Below are 25725 nucleotides of genomic sequence, written 5' to 3'. Positions count from 1 at the left end.
TATGGAGAAACGATATTAATCTTTAGATATATTATTAAAAGAGAAATAATATAATAAAATATATAAAAGTATATATTATATATTATAAAATAGTATTGTAATGAAATCAAGAAGAAAATTTCTTATTGAAATAAGAATTATTATTAATACAAAAACCAAAAATATTGCAAAGAATCAGTGGATTTCTTTCATCATGGGCAAAAATAGGATTTTAATTTTGAAAATGAAATGATGTAATGCACGCATGTATGTCGTATTCGCCTGTGGCGTATAGAGCGGCACGTCGTCTCGCCAGTAACGAAGCATTCATGCCGATCGCGATACGGTCTGCGATATTTCTCAAGGTTTCTTCCCGACGTAGTGCGATGACATAACGGTTAACCCCCTCGAAACGCCCGGAGCGTGGCGGCAGAATGCACGGGCGACCGTAAAGCGCGAAAATTCAGCCTACGAGATAAATAATAATAGAACTTATCGCGCGCGAAAATCACATAATCATCTGGCGAAATGAAAATTCATGATACACGTTAAATGCAAGACCGATTTGCCCGAGGCGTGGAATCACTGCGAAACTTTTACAACATGTACAAATGTTTCTATTTTAATGAAAATTTAAAAATTAAAAAGATTTTTTTTTGAAAAAACATTGAAATGTTTATTACAAAGAAACGTTTAACTTATTCTCCGCTTATTAATTAAAAATGTGACCTTTTAAAATGTTTATTTTCAATTGTGATAAACAAAAATGTGAATAATATCTATGAGAAGCGGTTGAAACAACGTGAACGTACTTTACTGGAAAACAACTACATGCATTCAGTTTTCAAATTATGTTTTACTGCAGAGTTTTATACAGAAATGAAATAAAAGAATTGTATATTAAATTTTACTTTTATCTTGCATTAGTTTAATTACTAAATACATTTTAATATTAAATGTTTAAGTTTCTTCGACTTCACCTCTTACATGTAAATATTTTAAATATCTGACAGTATTCTTATGCTGACATATTTTGTTTGATTTTGATTTTCGAATACATTGCACTTGGGAATTAAGGTTGCAAATGTCGGACTAATCCGTCGCCGACGGCGGGCAGCAATAATGGAGACCGTCGTTCGGTGCCGAAAAACTTTATGAACGCTTTATGAGCGCAATAATCCGCTCGTGAGTAACACAATACAGGCTAATTATAGAGGACGAGGTCCAGGCTGGCCGACAAGCATTAACGTACGCGTTAAACTCACGGCGCGACAGCTTGGGTGGCTTCCCCGTGCTACTCTCTTTTTATTATTTTCTCGTCTCTCCTGCAACTCGCGCGCACTTTGATCCTCGCGACGCTAATGCGTCTCTGTTATTTCAGTCCTTATCCGTGACAGCTAGACCACCGACAGCCGTGAAGGCGACTTTCCGATTCGTGTAAACCGATCCCGGGATAGAGGTCCCCTTCGCAAACGACGTGCTGCCACGAAACCGATCTTCACTCGCTCGTTGGTCGGAGCACAATCGGGATCGTTACCGAGATTTCTGAGAAAGCGGCGGAGAGCGTAATTCGCGACCAAGCCTTAATGAGCGGAGTCTTCTAACGATGCAAACTTTTAACACAGGAGAGAGTTGTTAATTAGGCGTGCCGCGTTAAACAAATCGTTGGATCGTGAATGACAGCTACGATTATACTGAAATCGAATTGCCAAATATGCTTACTTTATAAATATAGGATATGCAAATAATATTCAAATAATATTTAGAATCATCTTTAATTTAGTTATATGAATATAGAATATATTTACCGTTCGACAGTCCTGGCCCTCATTGGAATTTATATAAACGTATATTATTGAATAATTTAATTAGTTGAGCCATGATTTCCGTTGAGAATGGCTCAAAAAGTGAACCGAAATGTTCGGTTTTGTTTATTTGGAATCTGTGTTTTAAGTTAATAATACATTATATTGTGAATTTTAATTCATGTGCAACAACTACAATACTTGATTCTACAATAAATTGTTCTGTGATTTTAACTTATCGAGAATCTTTCAATTATCTATTTATTAGAACATATTTATGTATTTTTATATATAAATCAAGCCTTGTATAATCGACTCTATAGTAAATCTATATAAAAATAGAATTTCATAGTAAATATCGATTAGCATCGTCAGTTCAAAAACTGATCCGTGACGATCCTTGAATCATCCGAAAAACGCGGCGGGACAAAGATGGGACCGATCTATTTTGTAGAGAAACGAGAATCGAGTCTGCGAGTTAGACGCAGATCAACGTTGAAAGTACAAAAAGCGGTATACCCTTGTACCGGGTGACGGGGCGATTTCGACGACCCTCGTTTTGTAAACTAGGCGCGAGGGAATTTTCGGCTAAAAAGCGGGTGATTAATGGTCAACGCTGTCTAAAAAGCTCCTCTCTGTCTCTTTTTCGCTCGTCGGTTGCCGTCGACGCATTGGAGAGTTCCTTAGGGCCGCATGTCCGTAATTGATTCCGGATTGCTTGTCGCAGGAATACGACCATTACGATATGACTCTTGACATCACGGTGTTAATATCCCCTTGCGTGACAAAATTATATTATTTTTCAAATTGTTTTCAACGTGTTTCATTGAGGATAACAATATTGTGACAGTTTTATTGGTTTTACACATTGTTAAATTTATAATGTTACATTATACCTAAATTTGAGATATTTTTAACCATTCTTTCACGGAAGGAACGATTTAATAGTTGAAAAATCTAAAATTTAGTTAGATAAAAATCTAAAAATAATTTTGTTGGATCGTCAAAATAATTATGCAAAACGTTTAAGCGATGCTGCCAAAAGTTTTAACATTTTAGCAATCAGTTTGACCGTCTTACACAATTATTTTAATAATTCAAAAAAATTATTTTCAGAACTCTTAATTTATCTTAAGAAATGCAATATATTTGACTTAAATTAATTTGTTATTTGTTAAATATATACGTTAATATAAACGTTTATTTTGAAATTAAGCAATTTAATCACAGAAATGAATTGATTAGATGTAGTTATTTTTGTTACGTATGTTTTGAATTAAAATAACACATTTTGATATACTTGGAAGTTAAAAAGAACAAATTAAATGTTATTTAAGGAAATTAAATAACATTTGTTATTCAAGGAATTTAAATTTAATCCTTTAACAATTAACAATATACATTCAGATTGCACGGAAAGAACGGTTTTTGTTGAAGTACTTAAATATTTATCTAGATACAGATCTGAAAATAATTTTGTTAGACCATCAAAATAATGTGTAAGATACTCAAACTGATTGCTACAATGTTAAAACTTTCTACTCTTTATACTTGAATTTCCTACATAATTACTTTGATCGTTCAACAAAATTATTTTCAAGTCTACATATATCTACTTAACTTTTTAGATATTCGTTTTTGCGAAAGATAAACGTACGTTAAGTACAATTAACGATTCGTTTCACGTTATTACTTACGTTGCTCGCTCTCGATCTTGAGGGACATCTCCAAACAGGTTTCTCTTCTATAGTTTTCCAAAATTTCTGACACTAACGGGCGTCTGTCGTGCGAGAGGGCGGTAGAAAGCGACGAGGATCTAATATTTCAAAGCGTGTGTTGAGAGCGGCAGGAGAGCGCGCGGAATGTGCCGGGAGTAATTTGAACAAACGTACGACAACGTCTCATTTGTCACGCGGGGTGACACGCAAAGTACGAGCGACACGGGACCGCGGCGTCTAGAAATACTGGCGATGGACACTTTTTTTGTCAATGGTCGGCGACCATCTGGGTGGAATCCGCTCGTAATGAGGTCTACGTGTCAAAGGGTTCTTATTTTTGTACCCAGAAGGACAGAAGCGCGATCGAATGGGTGCAAATGAAGGGATGTGAGGATGAAGTTAAGACACACTTAACTCCGTTCCAAACGATTTAAAAATACCGCATGGTTCTCGCAGTCTCGCTTAAAGAGTGCCCGGAAATAATTGAAAAGAGGATGGACTTACAAGTGGATACTAAAGCTCTTGAGTCATGAAATTTTATGTGTATTGATTACGCAATTATGAATCAAAGGTGGACTCCGCTGAGAATTTTTGCTTTCGAAATCGATCCAGCTCCCGGGCTTGATACAGCCGGGACATATCGGCCAATGTTTGCGAAGCGCAAACGCTACTAATTAAAATCCCTTGGCCCTCCTCGGCCAATGTAATCAACGAATGCCTTTAGGCTGCGAGGATGGTCAACGTTCCTCGAACTTTTAACCCTTTTACCTAGTGGCTAGTGGTTCTATTGGAGTTTTGGCGATTCCAATGAAAGTTTCCAAACTATTTATTTTGAGAGTATTACTGTTCTCAATGTTTAAAAAATACTTCTAATGGTTTTTTTTAGTAATATATTCCTTTTACATCACTAAGGACCATATTACAAAATTGTAATATGCAGTGTTAAATTTGTAATGTAAAATTATACCCAATTTTAGTTACTTTTAATCGTACTTATAAGTCGCCACTTTTTCTACTCAGTATGTTGTAAAAACTAAAACAATGAAGTTAAACAGTTTGACTCAAGAAATGTATTAATTTGACTCAAATTTAGTTTATTACTTACTAAACGAATACATTAATAATATTAATATAAATGCTGTTTAAATTGAAACAGCAGTTTAACTACAGAAATGGATTGATTAGCTGTGGTTGTTTTTTCAACCACAAGTTCTGAATTAAAGTAATACATTTCGACACACTAGAAAGATAAAAATAACAAAATGTTATTTAACTTAAAGAATTCGTTTAAATTTAATTCTTTAATATTTAACAGTGCATATTTTATTAGATTTAGAATAGCTCTTGTCATCTACTTCCGTATGATATACGATCAAGCTTCGTTCCTCGTAGCGATATACTTATGTTAGGGGCGCCAGACATATGGGAGTCTCGATTACGGACTTCAGAGAAACCAGTGACGTATTATTTTTGATGTTCTCTTAGGGTATCGTTCGTGAATGGAATACATTTTCGGACGGACGAAACATATGCTGCCTAAGGACGGTGCTAAGGATTCGTAATTATATTGATCGGATTGGGGGTTGAAATTGTTAGTACACTCTTGGGATTCTCGATGGTTTTACGTGAATTAAATACGCAAATTTCTTATAAGTGAAGGAAAAATTCTATTTTTTCGAATATTTAAAACTGCAGTTAATAAATAATGCAATTGTCCAAAAATTGTTTTTATGCAAATAAGAGCCAGCAAATAAGCATAATGATAATTTATGATATATGTAAAGAATATATACACTGTACAACACTAAAAAAAATGTACTAAGTTTTAATAAATATTTGTTTGAATAGTTAATTAATTATTTGCTAAATGTAAACATATATTTATTTGGTACAAGAACTATTAATTCGTTGTAAGTATTTTTTTTATTAAGTCAAGATTTATTTGCTACATGTAAATCTTTAGTTACCTACTATTTAAACAAATATTTATCAAAATTTAAATTTTTTTTCAGTGTGTAGCAAAATATATAATCAAACGCTATCGAATTTGCGACTATTTTTTCCTTATGGATCTAAAATTATTATAGTATTTAATTTTTTATATTAAATCTATATTTTTAAATGATCTGAATAGTTATCGAATAGTTTGATTATACATAAAGAAATCTGTGTTAAGTTATTTTAAATGATTTATGAAATTTCTAAATTCGTCCATAATTAAATGACAACTATGTCTCGTATTATCACAGCTTCGAGGCGCAGGTTCCATCCCTGAAGCGGAGGAAAAGAGTTCGTCGCTACGACTATTAATAATCCCACACGAACGGCGCGTGCGGGTGCGACAGTCGTGTGTCACTAACGGGTGGTACGAAATGTTTGTTTGGCCGCGGTGGCCATCGGTTTGACAAACATGGTTGCGCGAGAGGAAGAATATCCGACGGATAGCAAAGGGGAAAAGCTTAACCCAGGGGACACCCGATATTTTCACAAGCTGCCAAGCAGGCGTCGCGACGCGTTGCGTTGGATGAAAATAGTGCTCGCGAGATCGCGAACCTCGAAAGAAAGAAGAAAAAAAGAGAGAGAGAGAGAAGGAGTTGAGTCCAGAGAGATTTATCAGCTTTTAATGGCCCGGCGCTCGTAAAAAGCTGCACCAAGATTTTGTCAACGACTTTGTCAAAGTTATGTCAACAGGGGCTCGTTGCCAACAGCTGGCCCAGGCTGCCAAGTTATTTCGAAATTAACAGCGACTTGTTTATGGGTGACGACACCAACGTGTCCGCTGCCTCCGAACCTCCACCGGCGCGCAAACGGTTCTTCGGGGAAAGCGCCTTTGCGCGAGACTTTGTAGAACAATTTGTTTACAAGGGTGCATCAGCCGGATAAACGAGAGGTACCGAACCGTTGTCGTTCAATCGGTCGCGTTTGGCGAACGAAACGCTAAGACAAGATGTTTATCCGATGTGACTAAATTTATATGACCGAATTTTCTGCCTGTTTGACATTTCCTTACCGCTAAATGTGTGTACTCAAAAGTTGCATGTTGCAACTCACCCTCTCTGTCTCTCTTATCTTTCCTTATTTCTCTTCTTTATGTGTATGAAAATAACACTTAGTTTTCAAAATTTCAATATAATTAACCTGTAACAGGAACACATATCTTTTGTAATGCTAAAAGAGCATGTGAGTCTTTATGACTTACTAAAGTTTTTTATTATTCGTTTTGTTTTTTCTGAAAAATTGTAACACTTGAACTTAGCATGAATATAGTACGATAATTATATAATCTACATGAATAGAAATTTATAAAAAATAAGATGATAAAACAATATTATTTCAAATTATTATACACAGTATTTAAAAATTAGGAAAATATTCCAGAACTTATATATGTTTTAGTTAAGAGTTAATAAAATGCTTGTTTTCTCTCTTAAAAAATTTTAGAGTTTCTAATATGATTAAATATAATTTTAAATTAAGAATGCAAAGTACAATTTCCCAAGGAACGTCAAGTCAAAAGAAAGTCTAAATGGCTTTATTTTGGTGTTATAAAAGTCAAAACGGTGAGTTTTTCGTTAGAAAATTTGATTGTTTATTGATATTAAAATAAAGTCTTTTGATTGTTTTTTTTATTGTTTGTTGACTTTTGGGTGTTTCTTAAGTTACTACACTGAGAAAAATTTCTGATTGGAAATGGACGAACTAGAAGATTCTAATTATATCAAGAATTCCGATTATTTAAATTAGAATTTTAGTAGATTTAACAAAAAAATTCTGTTTTGTCCATTTTCTACCAGAATTCAAATTAATCCACAACCAGATATTTTTTTCAATATACAGTTTCTTGAAGGTATCCTACTACTTTTTAAAGAGATGTTCATATTCGTGAATATTATTATTATAGCAATATTAAATCGCATTTATAACAGCACTTTTCTTGCAAACGTGCGCAAATATAATTTGCTTAATCTAGTAACTGAGTTCTCATAATCTTGTTCGCATAATAAGAAAGCTTCGACGTAATATTTATTGTCACGCGACAGTATTATTCCTTCTTCTTGTCCTCGCGTCGACCGAGAATTAACTCCGTTATTTGCGCGTCTAATAATTATCGCCGGCTGCTAATAATTTTACGACGTAGTGCAATTTGGTTCCGTGGCCGAGCATCGGGGAACCGAGTCGCTGCGCGCGGATGTTTGAGACGCGATCAGCTTATTCCACTCCGATGAACGACCAAGTAACAATGATGCGATTAAGCCCCTTGGCAAATTACGCCATTACACATTAGCTACATGTCTATTTGGCTCTGCCTCTTGGCACTGCGCTTCCGCTCCGTGTACTTAAAGCTAGACAAGTCACGCGTGGCAAATTGAATATACAGCGACTGTCGCGCATTTAACGTGAATACACGTGCTTTTATGGCGACTGTTCAACATTTACTGTAAATTAGAAACAGCGGCATATGTGTGCGTACATACAGATGATCTGATTTAATGCGACGTGAAACTTAACGGTCGCAAGGATAACAGGTCTGATAAGATTGACGAGTGACGAGCTACGATCGATGCCTGTCGCCTGTTCCTTAAGGAGGTTGTAAGGTAAATGCAATATGTTAAAAATTACTTGAAAAAAATTACAGATTACTCTAAATTGCATTTAAAAGTAATACAAAAAAATTAGAAGCAGTTCACTGTCTGGATCAAAAGTTATTTCAATAAAAAGTAATATCTTTTTGTACTCTAGAAATATATGAAAATGTATTATAAAATTATGATAAAAATCTCAATTTTTTAATATAAATACTTTATGAATTCAAGAATATTTATGTGAAATTACATTGAGATGCATACATTAGTTGTTCAGTAAATAAACAAAATATTTATTTGTTATAAACTAATTGGTGACTCTCAATGAAACTTTGTATAAATCATTTAGTATTTAAAATATTTATATAAAAAAATTCAGATTTTTGTTATTATTTTTAAAATTTTTGTTTATAACAATAAAACTAATAACAAATAAAATAAATAATCTATAAAATGTGTTGCTCAATAAAAACAGAATGGTATGAACACAACTTTCACATGTATGTAGTTTGTTTAAAGTAAATATTAATATATGTGTTTCATGTCCTTAAATCTCGAATGATCAAGGTAGATAATGATAAATAATCACAGGATATGATGTATTTATCGATATGTTAAACTCTAATGGGGTTAACCATTATCGTCGCGAGATAGTTGACAGCTCGGTGTTAATATCTTCCACATTCGTTTGAATACTGTCGTCGTTGCGCGCGTCTCACGAGCGTATTTATTATCACCTCTGTCGATTTTCTTCTATAGGAATAATAATGGGAAAGAGGTGAGAGAGAAAGAGAGAGGGAGATTCGGTCGATTTGTGGTCAGTAATCGACAACGACTGAAGTAATGATTAGAGGTAGATGCTGCGCGATTAGGAGAAATGACAGTCCGCGCGGCGCAACGGAAGCGATCTCACTAAGAAAAATCGACTTTTACTGCCCTGTGCCTTGGGAGATTCTCAGCGTTGCGGACATTCACCGTTGCTCATTCAATCAAAGTCAGGGGGCCGCGTGATCGAAACGTTGAAACGTTCATCATCGGGCTTCGTCTCTGGGATTCGATTCGTGGACAATCAAACGTGCGTCACGAGCGACAATTAATATCCGTGAAGTACTGAACGCTGTGTCGGGATTCGAACTTATTACATTCCCTTTTCCGTTAACGAGGAAACGATATCGGAGAACGTTGAAGGAACTGCGACGGCGTTTATCGTGTGACTACTTATTGATCGTTGTGTCTTCGAAAAATGAGTCACTGCTATATTAGGAAAGATCATTGAAAGATGTATCATGCATGGATACATATTAATGTCGAAACGATCGAACGCATGTAATTAAATGAAGCTTAATTAATTGAATTCAATGAATTTAACCTACGCTAATTAATTAACTGATTAATTAAACAACTACGAGAAACAAAAGGATAATATTTGCCCTTTTGTCGATCAAAAAGATTGAATGAAAGATTAATCATGCCTACATGGATTTAGCGTTTCTGTCTTAAAATGTAGATTTTAATGACACCTTCAAATAAAATTGTGTGTTTATTAATTCAGTAAAGTCGATTTACGTCATCATAAAATTTATCAACTTATAGAAAAGAGTTCATGCGTTTTCGGCAGTACATAAAAGTTGTTGGATTCATCTTTTTTTTTATTCAGTTTTACTTGCTGAATCTAAAAATCATAGTCAAAATAATCATAATATCCGAGAAACATCATTTTGAGACACATTTTAGAAGAAAGTAACGGTTGATATTATTTTTATTGAGTCATATCTTTAATAATTTCTCTTTGTTTTTATAAAAATCGTTTTTTACTAAAACTATTATTATTAAAGTCACTCTTACTTGTACTATAGAATAAATAAGATTTCGTAGTAAATGTATTATTGTTGTATTAGAGTGTTTATGAAAAGTCTGTTCTTTTTAATTGAATGTTGCACTGGAGAGAGAGAGATATTAAAAAATTATTTTAATTATGATTTTCAGCATGTGAAACTAAATAAAAAAAGGTGAATCCAACGATCTCTAAATTACATAAAATGCATAAATTTCTTTATTCGTGTCGAAGAATCGGAAATGGAAAGAACTCGACAATGGAATAAATTTTTTCACGATGCGCTATTTCGCTGCTTAATTATCTTAACTTCCGCATGAATATAACAAGCGACAGATGTTCATCGATGGCTTTCCGTTCGCAAAGTTTTCTATCCTGACATTTTCTATGGGAAAAGGTAGCCGGGTGAATTTGAGAGGAAAATGTCGAATATTTTTGCTTCGTGTTTCTCGTAAATGATCGTTCGCAGTATTTTCTTCGCATTGGAATAATCCATGTTTGCAAATAGAAATCGCGTAACATGAAAAGTTGCGATATCGCTAACTTCTTTATATTTATCTCTAATAGTTATTCATTTAAAAAAAAAGTCTGATTGCATTAATTCTGATAAAATTCGTCTATAAAAGTATACAAATCAGGTACTTTTAAACTGGTATTCATAATTATTTCTTCTATTTAAAACTGTCCTAATTATAACCTTAAGATTACATAAACCAATCATAACACTTTATTACAAAAAAGCTATAGAGAAAAATATCTTTGAATTAATTGGAATTCTGGTTGAAAATGAACGAATTAGAATTTTCTAATTAAATATACTATTCTAGTTGATAACGCTGGAATTGTAATTGATATAGTCAGAATTTTCTGATTCATCCATTTTTAACCAGACATTTTTTTCATTGCAGATTTTATCATTATGAATATCTGCCTTGTAGTTAAATCTATCAAATATTCTAATCGAGATAACTAGAAATTTACTTACAATAACCAGAATTCTGGCTGGTATAATTAGAAAGTGTTTTATTCGTTGGTTCAACAAGAATATTTTTCTCAATGTTCGATCGATGAAACTGGTTTATTTCTTTCTCTCTCCCTCTCTCTCTCTTTCTCTCTCTATCTTTCTTTCTGAAATCTGTTAGTTTTCTTAACCTCGTTACGTGGTCGCCATAAAATTAAGTCGGCACTCATGACTGCCAAGATCATATGTGTAAATTTCACTTTGTGCGTGCAATCCTATGACATCACGGTTGAAAAAACACTCCGGCGTGGAAACCCCACAGAAGTTGGCTGTCTACCAGAACACGATTAGGCTACAGTGTGCTCTACGATTACGTTGCAACCACGTTTAACCGCCATTTACCGCCTCGCGTAACGCAAACATTTCGCGCTGACGATCTTTGCGCGTCCAACATATAAATTTCATCCTGCGCGACGCGGCGGGTATTTCGGCGCGCGTAAACCGCGAATCGACGTGTCAACGAAACACCGAGCGATTCCCTCGACGAGACTCGCGCCGTGGTCTGCGGTTGACGTCGATTAATCACACGCGTACACGCACATCGGACTTCTCGATCGTATACGCTGACGTATGTGTGTGGGTGGTACGTATGTGTATACGTGTATGCATGTATGGTGCGCATGTTGCGAGCAACGACGCGGCGGTGACTTGCAGCTACGCCCGCCGCCTATCATATTAACGTGTAATTGAAAGATATCCGGTCGGAAAGCGGCGCCGTGATTTTTTGTGGTGTCACTACGGACGGTTGCGCTCTGCGGCGAACGATCGCGGGGTGACTTGCACCCCACTCGAGGCGTGACCACTCGAGCGGAATCATGTCGTCTCATGTCTGTGAGATTCGAATGGGCGGCACCCGTTATTTAGTCCTCTGTCCACCACCTGAGGGCATATCCTAGAGAGCAGGGTTAAAACTTTGAGAACAGTTGTCATCTGCAGTGCTGGACACGCAATGCTTCGGATAAACTTGATAAACAAGCATATGTGAAGTTCTCTTCCGGGCTGCGTTCGAAAACACTACCCGAGTGCCTTCGAACATCATTTTATCCTTGTTGTTGTTAAATGTTAAACAAGGATAATAAAATTATACTCGGAGGCACTCGGATAATTTTTTTTGGGACTCATCTCTGAGGGTCGATTATATTATACGTATATCTTGAAACGACGTGAAAATTGCAAAAGTGAGCAAACTCACTAAGTGTTGATCAATAAAATCATAAATATATATTTTAGTAAATTCGTTCATTTTATAATTTTCACCTCAATTCAAGATAGTAATGAATCCTCTGGTTAAAAAAGGATTATTTTGTTATCATTGTATCGTTATCGTTATTACTGTTGCTCAAGAAAAAGCTAGGAACGTGTAGAATATTTATATATCTATTAAATATTTTAATATTCTTAGATCTAGAATGGTGATTTATATTTATCATGTCAATCTTTCAACGTCGAAATAATTATTATTCACATAGTTGCTGCAAGCCAAAAAGAACAAGACTAACCGCATCGATGTATCATAAAGCCACATGTGTAAAAGACCGTGACATCGTAAACAAAGACGCTCTTTTTCCGACGATTTCGCTTCGGAGGGTAGGCTGCTTGGCTTCTCGACGTTTAAGTTGGCTTTGGCTCATGACGGGGCCGCCGTCATACGAAAACATTCCTCGTCGATTTACTTTCGGGAATCCACGCATAAACGTTGACGTATTTAAGGGAGGCTGTAAACCATCTATTTCGGTGTCTCGAATGCCGCGAATGGTCGCAGCGTCCCGGATTATAGCTCAATGTGTGAAACGGCGCTAACATTGTGGAATTTTCACTCACTTCCCGGGTGACCTTCCATTACCGGAAGCGTCGCGACATATTTACGAGGTGTTCCATTATTAGAATGTTAAACACAAATTTTCCAAGAGATCGAATTCTTCGTGTGAATAACATACATTTATGAAGTCTTAACATAATTTAATCTCACCTCAACGTCCTCTTTCTTTATCAATATTTTTCTTCATATTTTTCTCAATATTTACTTCGATGATTGATAAGCTGCTTATTTTATTAAAAATAAAAAATAAAAAAAATAAATTACCACTGATGTACAAAACTAATGACAATTAATCAGTAATATCAGTTGATGTATAAGTTTCAAATTGCTATATCAGGCTGCGAAAAATTCGTCACACTTAGACGCGATAAGGCTCGAGGCTAGCCGACGAGACCTTCGTTTTATATGCCGGTGATGTTCGTCCTCGTCTTACAACGGCTGCCGGTTATATCAGAATTGCTATCGCTACCAGGAGGAGGCCTCGTCGCCGGGTAGATTTGCTGGTTGAACGGCGGTACGACAAGGAGTTATGATATCGGCGCCGATCGCCGTGCCAAGTGAAAACACGGTGGCGTGAGTAATATACAACCATAGGGCGATCTTTTATAGTGCAGGAGACCCCGAAGGGAATGATCCGCGGCTACGTCTCGCATAGATAGGATCATTCTAACCTCGACGAGAACGAGAGGAGAGGGTCAAGGAGGAGCGAACCCGAAGAATAGTCAGCGGAATCTAGTCGTAAATAAAAGCAACGTCTGCTACCAATGCCAATCCCGCCTGGACTTCGTCATTGTGCTGCGTTGTTGCATCTCCTAACGAAAAGTTTAATAATTCTGATCTACCGGAACAATTGATATACGAAATTACAAAATTCTCTATTAATTATTTGGAAATAATAAACTTACGAATGCCGTTTATTGCTAAAGAACGTTTCTTTTTGTCTTTCTGAGGAAAAAAGAAACAGGAACGCTCCAAACTTCAATCACAACAAAAATAGGATCTGAGGAGTCAGTTGAATATGAAACTCATTGAAGAAATGATGCTCTACTAAATATGATTTTAATGTATTAAGCCTGATCTACGATGTGTTCTTTACTTTCTGTTTCTTGCCTGTTATCATTTTTTACCTCTTGCCTTTTTGCTCTTATTCTGTTTCTTCATTTTCTATCAGAGAGAGAGAGAGAGAGAGAGAGAGAGAGAGAGAGAGAGAGAGAGAGAGAGAGAGAGAGAGAGATTTAAAGACTAATATTTTTTTTTTAAGAATAAAACATCCTGTGTTTCTTCTTAAATATGTTTTTAATGCTTCAAATATGCTTTAAACAGTACTATAAAAAAACATATTTAAAACATATTAAAAACATCAATTCAGCATGTTTTAAACTGTTTAAAACACGTTTAAAACATGTTTTTTACCAACCCTGTTTTCTATTGTCCGAGATAAAAAAGTTGACTAACTCGAAAGAAACAGAAACACGTGATAAGAAACACGGTTGTCGATAAAACGATCACAAAGAGGAAAAAAGGCAAAAGATAAGAAGCAAGAAATAGGAAGCAAACAGCATATTATAGATCAGACTTTAGATGCCATAGATTTCCAGGATTAAAAATATAATTTGGTGCGGCAGATCGCATAAAATTATCTCAAGGCAAGATTTGATCGTCTAGACTTCTAGACTGACTCACAGCAACTCGATCTCTGAGAAAATGCACACGACTAGTCTCTGATCACCTCGACAAGGAGGCGGGACACTGAGCCGCACATCGGACTCTAACTCGACCGGCATCATTCAACGCTCATTATTCGTATTCCGTTAGACGCGAGCAACGTCCGCGGAAGAGCACGCGGAACGTCCGCAGGAGCAAATGACAGGAGGATCGGCGGGTGAGCGGTCAAGAAAGTGGCACGGCACGGCACTGCACGACCAGCTGCTGTAACCGAGGCTAAACTACGTCCGCGTGTCTTCCACCAGCGCGAAGGTAATCAGGGCCACGGGGTCTGCCATTACCTGCGGGCATTATCGGCGATGGTAGTAGCACAATATGGTAGTCGATGCTCCAGTATCGCGGTAGTGTGATATGGCAGCCGGATTTGAGTCTCTCCCTTGTTCACAACTCAAAGAAAAGAGTCCACTCTCTCGTCGAAGGATACTGGACGCAATGCGTACACAGTGCCGATTAGACCGGCAGGACGCCTGCGATTTGAATGATCAGATAGAGGGTCGACGATTCGGTAATCTCATCGGTGGTCAAATAACAGCCTCCGGGTCTTCGTGACCGGTAGGCACGCATATCCCGGCGCGGCGGGTCGATAGTTCGTCCGCTTAGCCAAAGAAGAAGCGCCGAGAGTCCATGCGAGATGCATGCCGGTGTACACGTAAGTACACGTGTCTGATTGAACGACCTAGCCGTTCTCCAACCTTATCCTCCTTCTCCTCCTCCTCCCTCCTTCCTCCTGCTGTTGCCTCTCGACAGGTGCGTTGGCCGGGGATTAATGCCCGATCGTCTCGAGGATCAAAAAAGCTCTTAAGGCGAACTAACCGCGCGCCGTATACGGTAATTTCGTGAATACGGCCCCGCTCGATTCCCTATCCGCTTTTAATCGTAAGTGCGAGAAGGCGAACGTGTTTATGGGAGTGGAGAATAATTTCAAGAGGCGGAGGGCATGCACGTAAAGAAGTCGTACCGGAGCAATGGAATTTATGCGAATCCGATTAAGTCAGAATTTAAACAATATTGAATTGTAAAATAATTTCACCATTAATACAATATATTATAAAAACGAAAAGAATTATTAAATCACTTATCTCATTGCTTTGATATTTTTGTCAATTTCTGTAACATTACGAAAATTAATTATTAATACATTTATTAAATTATATATATAAAAATATTCTACATATTATAATATAATCTTAAATTTTTATATCATTATTTATTATTTATTATTTATTAATATGTTCGTAAAAAATACAACGGTCTAAGTCACATATTTTTTGTTTTGTTGTATTTTTTAATAATTTGGAATTATCCCTATGATTTATAATTTTGAATCATAATCCTCGTGAATTTGATTTATAATTGAAGATATTTTTGCAAATATGTGAATTTTTTTCAAAAACATATTTTCAGTTCTATATATTGTTCCTCATTTACATATATACCAACAATAAATTTTACATTATGTTCTTTTAAAAAGATCATCAAAGAGAATATAAAAAAGATAATAAAAGATAGTAGTATAAACTATTGAAAAAAATATGATTTATGTTCACACTTGTATTTGTTGCGCTTAAACACCGAAAGCAAACGGAAATGGGGTGCGCAATCTACGACTGAAACTCGCGGAACCCTGGCTCGTTACGTCGCGGCAACGAGCCCGTCCTAATTAATCGAGAGAACTGAATTATGCAAAGGTGCACGCGCACCGGAACTTAAGTTCCGTCGCGAACTACTTATAATGTGCACGGAACGGCGCGTTGTCGTCGCTTCGCGCCGCCTCGTTCATCTTCTCGTCGATGTCGAGCCGCGAAAAGGCCTCCGTCCATTGCCGCAGCCCCAGTACATCCGCGGCGTCGCCACGCAGGCAATCAGACACCACCCGCTGATCCCGAGAGGACACGCGGAATCCGTTCGTCTGTCCCATTCTCTTTCTTGCGCCGCCATCGCCGCCACTTCCTGAAATCTCCATTACCGCATCACCGACGTGAGAATCACGAGGCTCCCCGACGGCGTTTGCATACGCGTCATTAGCGTTTCTCAGGTGCGGGACATTTTTCGCTTCCACGACTTATAGATGAGATTTCTGGAACGTGGCACGTGCCATTTTTCTAGATTTTCCCTGCTGTAAGGATAAGGATCACCGGGTAATCGTACATAATCGCCATCGGTGATGCCTTTCTTGCTCAGATCGTCGTCTGCGTCCTTCACGTTTGAGTCAAAGGTAGAATTATTGTTGTTCGAATCTTCCTTGGTCGATTTGATCGCGTCCGATTTGATCGCGTCCGATTCGTTATTAGTTGATTGATTTATGAAATTGACACATGTAGAGCCTTTGTCGTGTGAGTCCACGTAATTAACATGTAATTTTTCGTAACGTTCCGTTTCCTCCTGTGCGTCTTCGTCTTTATAACGAGAGTTATCCTTTTGCGTAAATTCAGAAGAATTTGAACAATGAGTAACCTTTTTATGATCAATAGTTTGCTGGTTCATAGAAATTTCCATTTCCTTGTCCGCGATCTTGTTTAGCGTCTCTGCGAGATCAGCGTCCGCTTGCTCTTCATCGTTACTTGAAAGTCTTTGAGATTCTACAGTTAAATAAGGTTGGTTGCTATTTGGCGTATTATTCGAATCAGAATCGTTACATTCTCTCTCATTTTGATTCTTCGATTCTATCTGTTGTTCATTCTTCGATGCTTCATCGATTACCTTCTTTGGCACGGAATCTTCAGGATTTGTAGAAAAGGCTGACGCGAGTCCTGGATATTTTGTTTGCGTAGTTTTATTGACAGGAACAAAGTTGTTTAAAAATAATCCAATATGTCGCTGGGTGATATTATTTATATGTATATAACGAATCTGCGTGCTCATAGTGTGCAGTTTCTTACCGGTAAAGTAACCGTTCGGTCTCTGTGGTGATCCAATTTGTTTAATCTTTACAGATTTCGGAGATGTGTATCCAGAGTCCTGCTGCTCTTTGTCTTTTAAGTCGTCCTCGATGGATCTTACAATTCGCACGTCCAACTTCGGCTGTGGCGCTTCCGGACGGATAGATACCAGGTTCTCCAGGTTCTCCTCGTCGGACGATAAATAATTCTCTTTGACTTCCGGGGCTGATCTCGCCACGAGATTCCGCCAGGCTTTGATCTCGGTGTCCAGATCCGCTCCTTCTGGAACGTTGTACTCTTCATCTACGACTATCGTCTCCTTCAATATGTTCGGCGATGTCCTCATGATTTTTCGGAGCTCTTTAGAATTCATGTACGAGCTCGTATCATTGCTATCTTGTTGCACTGCAATAATATTGTCGCTCGAGTCGGTCTGACGCGACGAAGTCGAGAGATAGTCCGCTGTTGTACCCTTCAGGCTCGACGCGTACGATTTCTCCGTTGAATCATTCGACGTTGGGACAACATCGGTCTTTGCTCCATCGGCTGTGGTATCGCCACTCTCGAAGTTCGAAGAGGCGTTTCGAGGATTCTGCGCGCCTCGCTCAGAACTCGTGGTCGCCGGCGAAGCGATATCCGGGTTCGGTTGTTTCAAGTTCACTCCCCAAAGCCGCTTCGTGACGTATTGCTGGCCCTTTTCGGCGAACTTATCGTTATCGCTCGCCGCCTCGGCGGCCAGTTGTTCCTCGGCGAGTTTCACGCCCCACTCGTAACGAAACGTTGCGTCGGGGTCATTCCTCGGGTTATCGTCCGCCACCATCTTCGCTTGATTCTCGCTACTATCGACGGATTCGCCGTCCATACGTATTACCGGCTTCTTCTTTTCCTTCTTGTCCTTCTTCTCGTCCTTTTTCTCGCGCTTTTCGGGCGCGTTAGGCTCTTTGATGGGTGGCTTTGTGTTCCTAGGAGCGAAACCCACGAGTGCGCGCGTTGGCATGCCGATGTATCTATTCGGGACGCACAATCCCATCAGCGGCTGTTTTGTCCGCTGCGGTGGCAGGCGATAACAGTGTCTCGGGCTCGTGTAACAACGATAATGCGAGGCCACATCGAGATCGTCTCTTGCCGCAAATTCGATCGCGCCGCAGTTTCTCTCAGATCGATACATCTTGCCAGGATCGCGCCATGAGGAGTCAGGTTCTATCCCGCGTTCGAAAGTTTTTCCAGCCGCAAAACGATTCGACTGCGACGTAGTGTAGATTGCCGACTGTTGAATCGTGTACGCACGTCCGCCGTTCTCCGCGTCACGCTTCTCAGCACGGATGTTCCCATACTCGAACTTCGTCGTCGATCGCGCCGTGCAAAAGTTAGCCAGTTTTTGATTAACGACGTCGACCTTGTCTGAAGAGTTCACCAGCCGCATTTCTGATCGATTGAATGTTGTTGCCGTTGCTGCACGATCGACGATCGTGATGTCAGCTTTGCGGCTTTTATCCTCTGCAACATGATATTTCATCCATTTACATCATCTGATATTACGTGATAAAATTTAGAGTCTTTGTATTATAACGAAAACAAAATATGCTGCACATCTTCTAATAACTTACTTTAATTATAATTTAATTTTACGTGTACAATATTATATCATTTTCTACTGAAAATATAAAATACACATTTATTAAATCAAAATATAAATAATAGCAAAATAAATAATTCAATTATCCTAAGATGAATAACAAATTTTTTTGTAAATTACATTATTTTTGTGTAGTTATTGTTTTAATAAATTAATATATATATATATAATTATTCAGAAGTACGCGTGTAATATCATGAATTGTACGATTTAATTTTTGCATATTATATATTATATAACATACATTATATAATAGTGAATGGCAAAAATAACCTCTGTCTCAAAAATGACATCAGCATTGATGTCATTTTTGAGACAGAGCCTCAAGGCTCACCTGCGGATTTATTAAAGATGTCTTTCAACCAAATGAAGAATCCATCTCGTCCGCCAACAGTCTTCTCGTTAATTTGCAAGGCGGATGCTGCGTAAACAGAAACTTTGTATTATAAATGTCATTTCTAATTTGAAGGATCAAATGCATGGTATTTTACAACACATGCATTTATAATAGTGACGCGTGATTGCACTGACATTTAGGGTGACTGACCGACAAATAAATTCCTTCGGGATTTAAAATTAAATAACCCTCGTGCGACAGTTATGTCGCACTGTTGCCGCAGCATCGCACCCCTCGAATACGAAGAATATATACACATAGTTCGATATAAATTATACTAGTTGAATTTTGATGGGAAATTTTCCTGGATCTGTTTGATCCACGATTACTAAAGGATCTTATTGACAAGCTTGCCAGATTGTCTTCCACTGAGAGCGAGCTGGACCGAGCCCGCCTCTCCTGCCTGTATTTTCGTCTGATTTATCGTATTTTGTTTATCATTGAATAGAAATGCGAGTGGAGGCAATATTGTGTTGATTTATCATTGCTAATGCAAAGATAAAATTTTATTTGCCATAAAGCTAATTGCAAAAATCATTATTCTATTTTTTTTCAAAGAAAGAAATTTTTCTCTGAAGAAATTAAAGTATTATAATTTAAAATGAAATAATTACTATTATACTTAAATTTATGCCTAATAAATTACAAATTCAGTAATTAATAGTTTATTAATGAAACTATTAATTAATTAAATAGATTGTAAATTAATTAATTAAATATTATTAATTAATTAATTAAAACTTATATCTATATATTATTTTTTCTTTATACATTTTTTATTTTTTATTTTTTATTCAATGTTATATCACAATTTATTTGTAAAGAACATGAATTATCACTCGGTTTATAGTAAAAAATATTGACTTGTGTTAAGTCTTAATTATTCTTAATAACTCTATAGAGGCAAGTTGACTCAACAAAAGCACGAACTAGACCTCGGTTAATCATTGGCAAAACTTTTCTTCCCATGAGACACGAGACCCTCCAGCGCCGTTAATGGCATAATGGATCAAAGATGAGCAGAAAGATCGTACACGCGTATTCAGTGTCACGCAGCCATGAAGAAAGCGTCATCTATTTTTACGTTTATTTATTATTAGCTATTAAATTTAATGCATCTCTCTTTTAATTTAACTCGTCAAAAAATGTAGAGTTATTAATATAAAAATTAGATGACTAATACTTTTCGCGTACAAGTAGTTTCGATCGAAAATAGGATAAAGGACTGTGCAAGAATGTTATGGGTAAAGGATCGAGGTTGGCTCACATTGTCGCGTGAGAATAGCCATGGCCATTCGGGCCACGTACCTTGATAACCGTTAATAAAAGCTTAAAGGACATTATCGTAAGCATTCCTCGGGACATTAAAAAGCGCACGTGCCCTTAACGGTAGGCCGTAGATGCAATTTTAAACAGCCATTTCCGACCCTCACTACCAATCGTCCTGGCTGACACATGTCCCCGATGCTGTTACATGAAACCAAGGGTTCCGCCGGACTGAATACCAATCGTCCTCCACAATGCAAGCAGAGTAAGGGTAATAAAAATGAAGGGTAAACGTTTGGTTTCTCGTATAATATCTGTTATTAATGCAACTGTTACATTTTGATTATGACTTGATTGTGATCAATAACCAGTTAATAGTGAAGAAGTATCAAGCGGTTAAAAAAAAGATTCGAAAGGTTTTTGACTTTTCAATAATTTTGTTCTTTATATTAATGAAATATTTAGAATTTTTCATCACTTTCTTTACTTTCGTAGTAATTTCATAGTAATTTCTTCGCGATTCTTTTAATGAGTAAAAGCATTGGTACTAATATTAATTGTAAAAATTACTTCGAATTTATTTAATTTATTAACACATATTTTAGATAAAATTCTTTTTATTGCTTTAAGTACTTCTCTTGTGTCCTAAAATACCAATATTTATTTTTCTACGAGTGAACGAAATTAAGGCACGTTATAGCCGAAAAGGGGATGTGATCTAGGCGCGGCGGCACATCAGCCATAAATTCGTGGGTCCCCAGCGCCAAATAGCAAGTGTCGCACCGCAATGCCAATTGTATAAATTGGCTATGACAAACTTATCGTTTTATACGTGCGCGACTGGAAAGATTTCGTCCGGTCGGAAGTATCGGCGATAGGACAGCACTTTTTCCGGTGTAGGAATTCAGTACAGGTACGTTTTGGGTCCCGCATGGTCGTTTGAGACATCGTTCCCTGGGGGGACTCGTACGAGAACGTGATGTTCCATCTTCAGCCACTCACGTACACGGGGCACGCCATTGGGTTTTGTCGTGCGATTCGTCGCGTACGACGTCTTGCCCGCCGTCGCTCGTAAATCCCGACTCTGCCGGAGACGAATGCTATTAGGAATTGCCGGAGAACGGTCTGGACGATGAGATAGGATGATATATATTTTTTGTACATCCCCACAGAAGCTTCACTTATACGCTTCTAGGACGATTTAATACTTTAGTATAAATTATTATATTACAATTATACTAGTTGAAAAAGTTTTTACTTTTTTATATTAAATTAATTTGATTGAGGATATTTCTTATAACTAGGAAAATAAGATTTTTTAGTAACATCCATTTAAAAATTTCTCTCTCTCTCTCTATACTTATTTTTTCTGCTTAGACATAAATAATTCATAGGGAATATTCAACATAATTTTCAATTCATTATTAAAGACTTCAAACAAAAATAAATTATTTTAAATAAGGATAAGATCCCAACGAACTATCGTCAGCTAAATGTAATTTAAAATATAGTTTAAAAAATGTATAAATTTTTTTAAAAGAGATATGTCAATTATAAAACAGTCTGTAAATTAAATTGTAATCTCATTTTTAGAATCAGCATTTAAAATAATAGATAAGAATCAACTAAAATTACCATTTAATAAAATCTTTGTCAATCATTGTTATTGTATAGATTACATAATTCTGAACAAGATATTCTTATATGATGATAGAGAGAAAATTGTGATGGCAGTATTATTGATTTATTTATTTAAGTTGCTAATTTTTAATAATGTGCCATTATATTTTTTTTAGATCTGTAATAAATGTATAATGTAAGCAATAACAGAGGAACGATTAGAATTGATGAACAATTATATTAAATTCATTTTAATGCATATTTAATTACGCTTCCAATTTAGTGGCTGACATCGTAACGCTTGCGGATTTATTTCTACCCTAAGATGCGTTCGCAGAATCATTTTCGGCGTTCGGCGACCAGAATCACGGCGATTAATTTCAGGTCTGTCGTCGACAATCGTTTACGTTCGAAAACGATTTACACCGAGCGTTTACCCGCGCTAAGAGCTTAAAGCGCGTCGAGCAGGCAGGGTGAGTTTACATTCAGGGGGCGACGCGTGGGGTTGAAACCGCTCGTTTATCAGTAACCGACTCTAGTGAAAGCGACACCGAGGCACTACGCCGCACGAATAACAATCCCCCTACCTCGTGCCGAGGCGATGTGAAAAGTATTGCCGGCGCGACGTCACCCCGCGCGAACATCGCCGACGGACGTTATTTATCCGACCTGCGCGGCGCTCTCTTTTTTTTATTTCCAATTCACTTAGCCGCCAACGAGGAATTTCCTGAACTTGAAAAAAACCACGGGTCCGCATGTCGAAGGAACCGCTCCACAGAATCACAAACGCGTCTCCGCCCCTGGAGAAACGTCAATTTTGATTTCCGTCGATTTTCCAGTAGCACGATTGCGTTTGAATATTTCAAGAAGGTACCCTTAGTAGTAACGGATATCCAAAAGATCATATTATGTATAATAACCTAAAATATAATATTATTCGACGTCAAACGTAACATTTAAAATCGATGCCGATTATTATTCAATCGATCTGAATCATATTATGCTCAAATTAATTATTGTGCATTGTTGGGCTTAGAGTTAATTTCGTGTGACCGATAACCGGTGTCCGCCGGCGTATCATTCACCCTGTCGACGAGTAAAATTGAGTTCGACGACTAGCTGCGCGAATCTCATCTGGCGGGCATCGAATTCAAACCGAAACGGGGCATCTTCTTGTCGACCTATTTTGCAAGTGTCGTCGGTGCGCTGGGCTAATTTGTCAGTTGTCGAGTTAGCGTCCTCCCCCGAGGATTTCCCTACCGGAGCCGAGCCCCGACCCCGTCGGGACCGTAATCAACCGGTGAATATCTAAACTGCAGCCTCCGAACTCTCCTCCCTTCCCTCCTTACTCCGCTCATTTATAAAGAAGTGGCTACCTCGAGACAGGAAGCGCGATTGATTCGTCCCCCACCCCAATCTCACCCCGAATCTTCTCAATGCTTGTAACCGTTTTTATTTAGGCACTAGCAAAAGCTTGTCGGCTCAGGTGTTGAAACTCTAACTCCGCAAAAGGTTGTAAATGTTCGTAATTTCAATAAGAGAAAAAGATTTTAATTGAATTTTAATTGAATAGTTGAACATAAAATAAAAGTAGTAATCATGTTTATGAAAGTTTATTATTGTTTCTCGAAATAAAAGTAATCTATGACCGAAAGAGAAAATGCTGAAAAACATTATCATTGAAGTCACTTAGCAGAAAACCTTCTTCCCTTTTATTTCAAATATACGCTTCTTTTATTTCAAACACAGAAATCAGTATGAAATAGCGCGGTTAAGAGGAGCAGGCCTAAAGTTAAACTTCTCAGTAAACGGAAAGAGCGCACACAGGGACAATGCTCTCCATCCTTTTTCGTGAAGGCTGAAAAAGCGGAAGCAGAAAAGATATCTCTCGAAAAGTGGCAGTGCCTGTGCACATGGCAGGTGGATTTTCTCTGTTGTCACAAGAGCGGCTCAGTGCGAGCGTGCCACTTTCCTCGTAGCGGATTTCAGAGGCTTTGTAGTTCATCCATTTCCAGACTTGAACCCGTCTCCCTTTCCCTCCCTCTCACTGTGCATTATTTAAATAAACAAGCAGGGCGCGGCGGGGGAGATTGGCTGCTGCTTATACGCCCGCGTCGTCTCTACCTTCTCTGTTTCTCTATAATAAATGCGCTTCTCGACTCTCCCTCCACTTTCTCATTTCCTCTCACTGCCACATCTAACTCTCTTTCTCCCCCTCGCCGTCGCTCTCGCACACTCGAGCGCGCTCTCGAAACGTTACAGTGACGAACAATTATCCCTTCCACGCGAAGGCGCGGCGTGAAAGCCGGTAGAAGTGACAGGCAAGGGGGTGCGGCAGCGGGAGGAGACCCCTGCACCTTGTAATGAATTTTAAATTGGCCCGCATTCATAATGTAGCCCCGTTGACAGTCGGGATGAACCGGAGATGACAAAGTAAAACGGCCGGGTTAATATTTCCGGGCGCGTGCGCCGCGAATTACCTTCCTACAACGACGACAACAATGAGGATGACGACGACGATAGTCGACAAGGTCGAGTACCGTGCGCGGATAGAAGCGCGAGATAAAGCGACGAGCGAAATTGTTTCGATACATAATGCTATCTACCGCATACGATCGGCGGAATAACAGCGATTTCCCGGTACCCGACCGCTCCGCAGGTTCGCAGACCGATCGTAGATCAGCAATTAGCCGCTTTGTACGTATGTACGTATACAAAGTTACGAGATGTGAGATCGAACGGCGATCGACCTCGCCCAAGCGTAACGCGTTGTCGCACGCTTTCATCGCGGGGTAATTAGCGATTTTTGCCTAAAGTTCCGATACCATCGGCATCGGCCCTGTCGTCTGTGGTTATAATCTCGGTTCCCGTCCGGTTGGACCGACCCTAAAAGCCCGCGGAATATTTATTATCGCCCGTCGCGATCGCATCTCTCCGCCCAACGTCGCCGCCGCGACGTTTCTCCGTTACGCATTTTTTTCCGCGACCGTAAATTATAACATATCGGGCGGGATCAAGTCAAATTGCCATCCCCACGATGAATTTACGAGGAAATAATCGCACAATTTACGAAAGTAATAATAACAATTTTCGTAGCAATAAAGGGTATGCCTGTTTACGCATATAATCTCGAGTTCAACGAACAGCGCTGCCAAAATTGCGACACACATTCCAAGAGCTAAATTTATCTATCAATAGATATTTAATTTATTAATACGCACGAAAAAATTATATAAAATATACTATGAAATATATATGTAAAATAAATAAAAATATAACTGGCTAAAATAGAGAAGTATATCTGTATAAATAAAAGTAATCTATATGTATATAGAATAAAAAGATAAATTGATTATTTACTGATTAATTATTTTTATTGCATATTGTTATATACAGTTTATATTGATATTTATTATATGTATATTTATTTTCCTTAATATTTA

The 25725-nt window shown here is 37.8% G+C and overlaps 1 protein-coding gene across 1 annotated transcript; it reads right to left on the bottom strand.

Moving 5' to 3' along the window:
• Positions 1-16515: 16515 nt before the first annotated feature.
• On the bottom strand, positions 16516-19803 carry LOC108729876 (bromodomain-containing protein DDB_G0270170). The gene is made up of 5 exons (XM_018459218.1): positions 19547-19803; positions 19334-19420; positions 18119-18860; positions 17873-18082; positions 16516-17842 (listed from the first exon to the last, which is right to left on the bottom strand). The coding sequence occupies exons 1-5, from the start codon at positions 19653-19655 to the stop codon at positions 16516-16518; spliced, it is 2475 nt and encodes an 824-aa protein (XP_018314720.1). The 5' UTR covers positions 19656-19803.
• Positions 19804-25725: the final 5922 nt, after the last annotated feature.

This window comes from Mycetomoellerius zeteki, unplaced genomic scaffold (assembly GCF_001594055.1).
Source record: "Mycetomoellerius zeteki isolate Tzet28-1 unplaced genomic scaffold, Tzet1.0 scaffold81, whole genome shotgun sequence".
NCBI lineage: Eukaryota > Metazoa > Arthropoda > Insecta > Hymenoptera > Formicidae > Mycetomoellerius > Mycetomoellerius zeteki.
The sequence above is the reverse complement of the archived record's forward strand: the minus strand, read 5'-3'. Positions and strand labels throughout refer to the sequence as shown.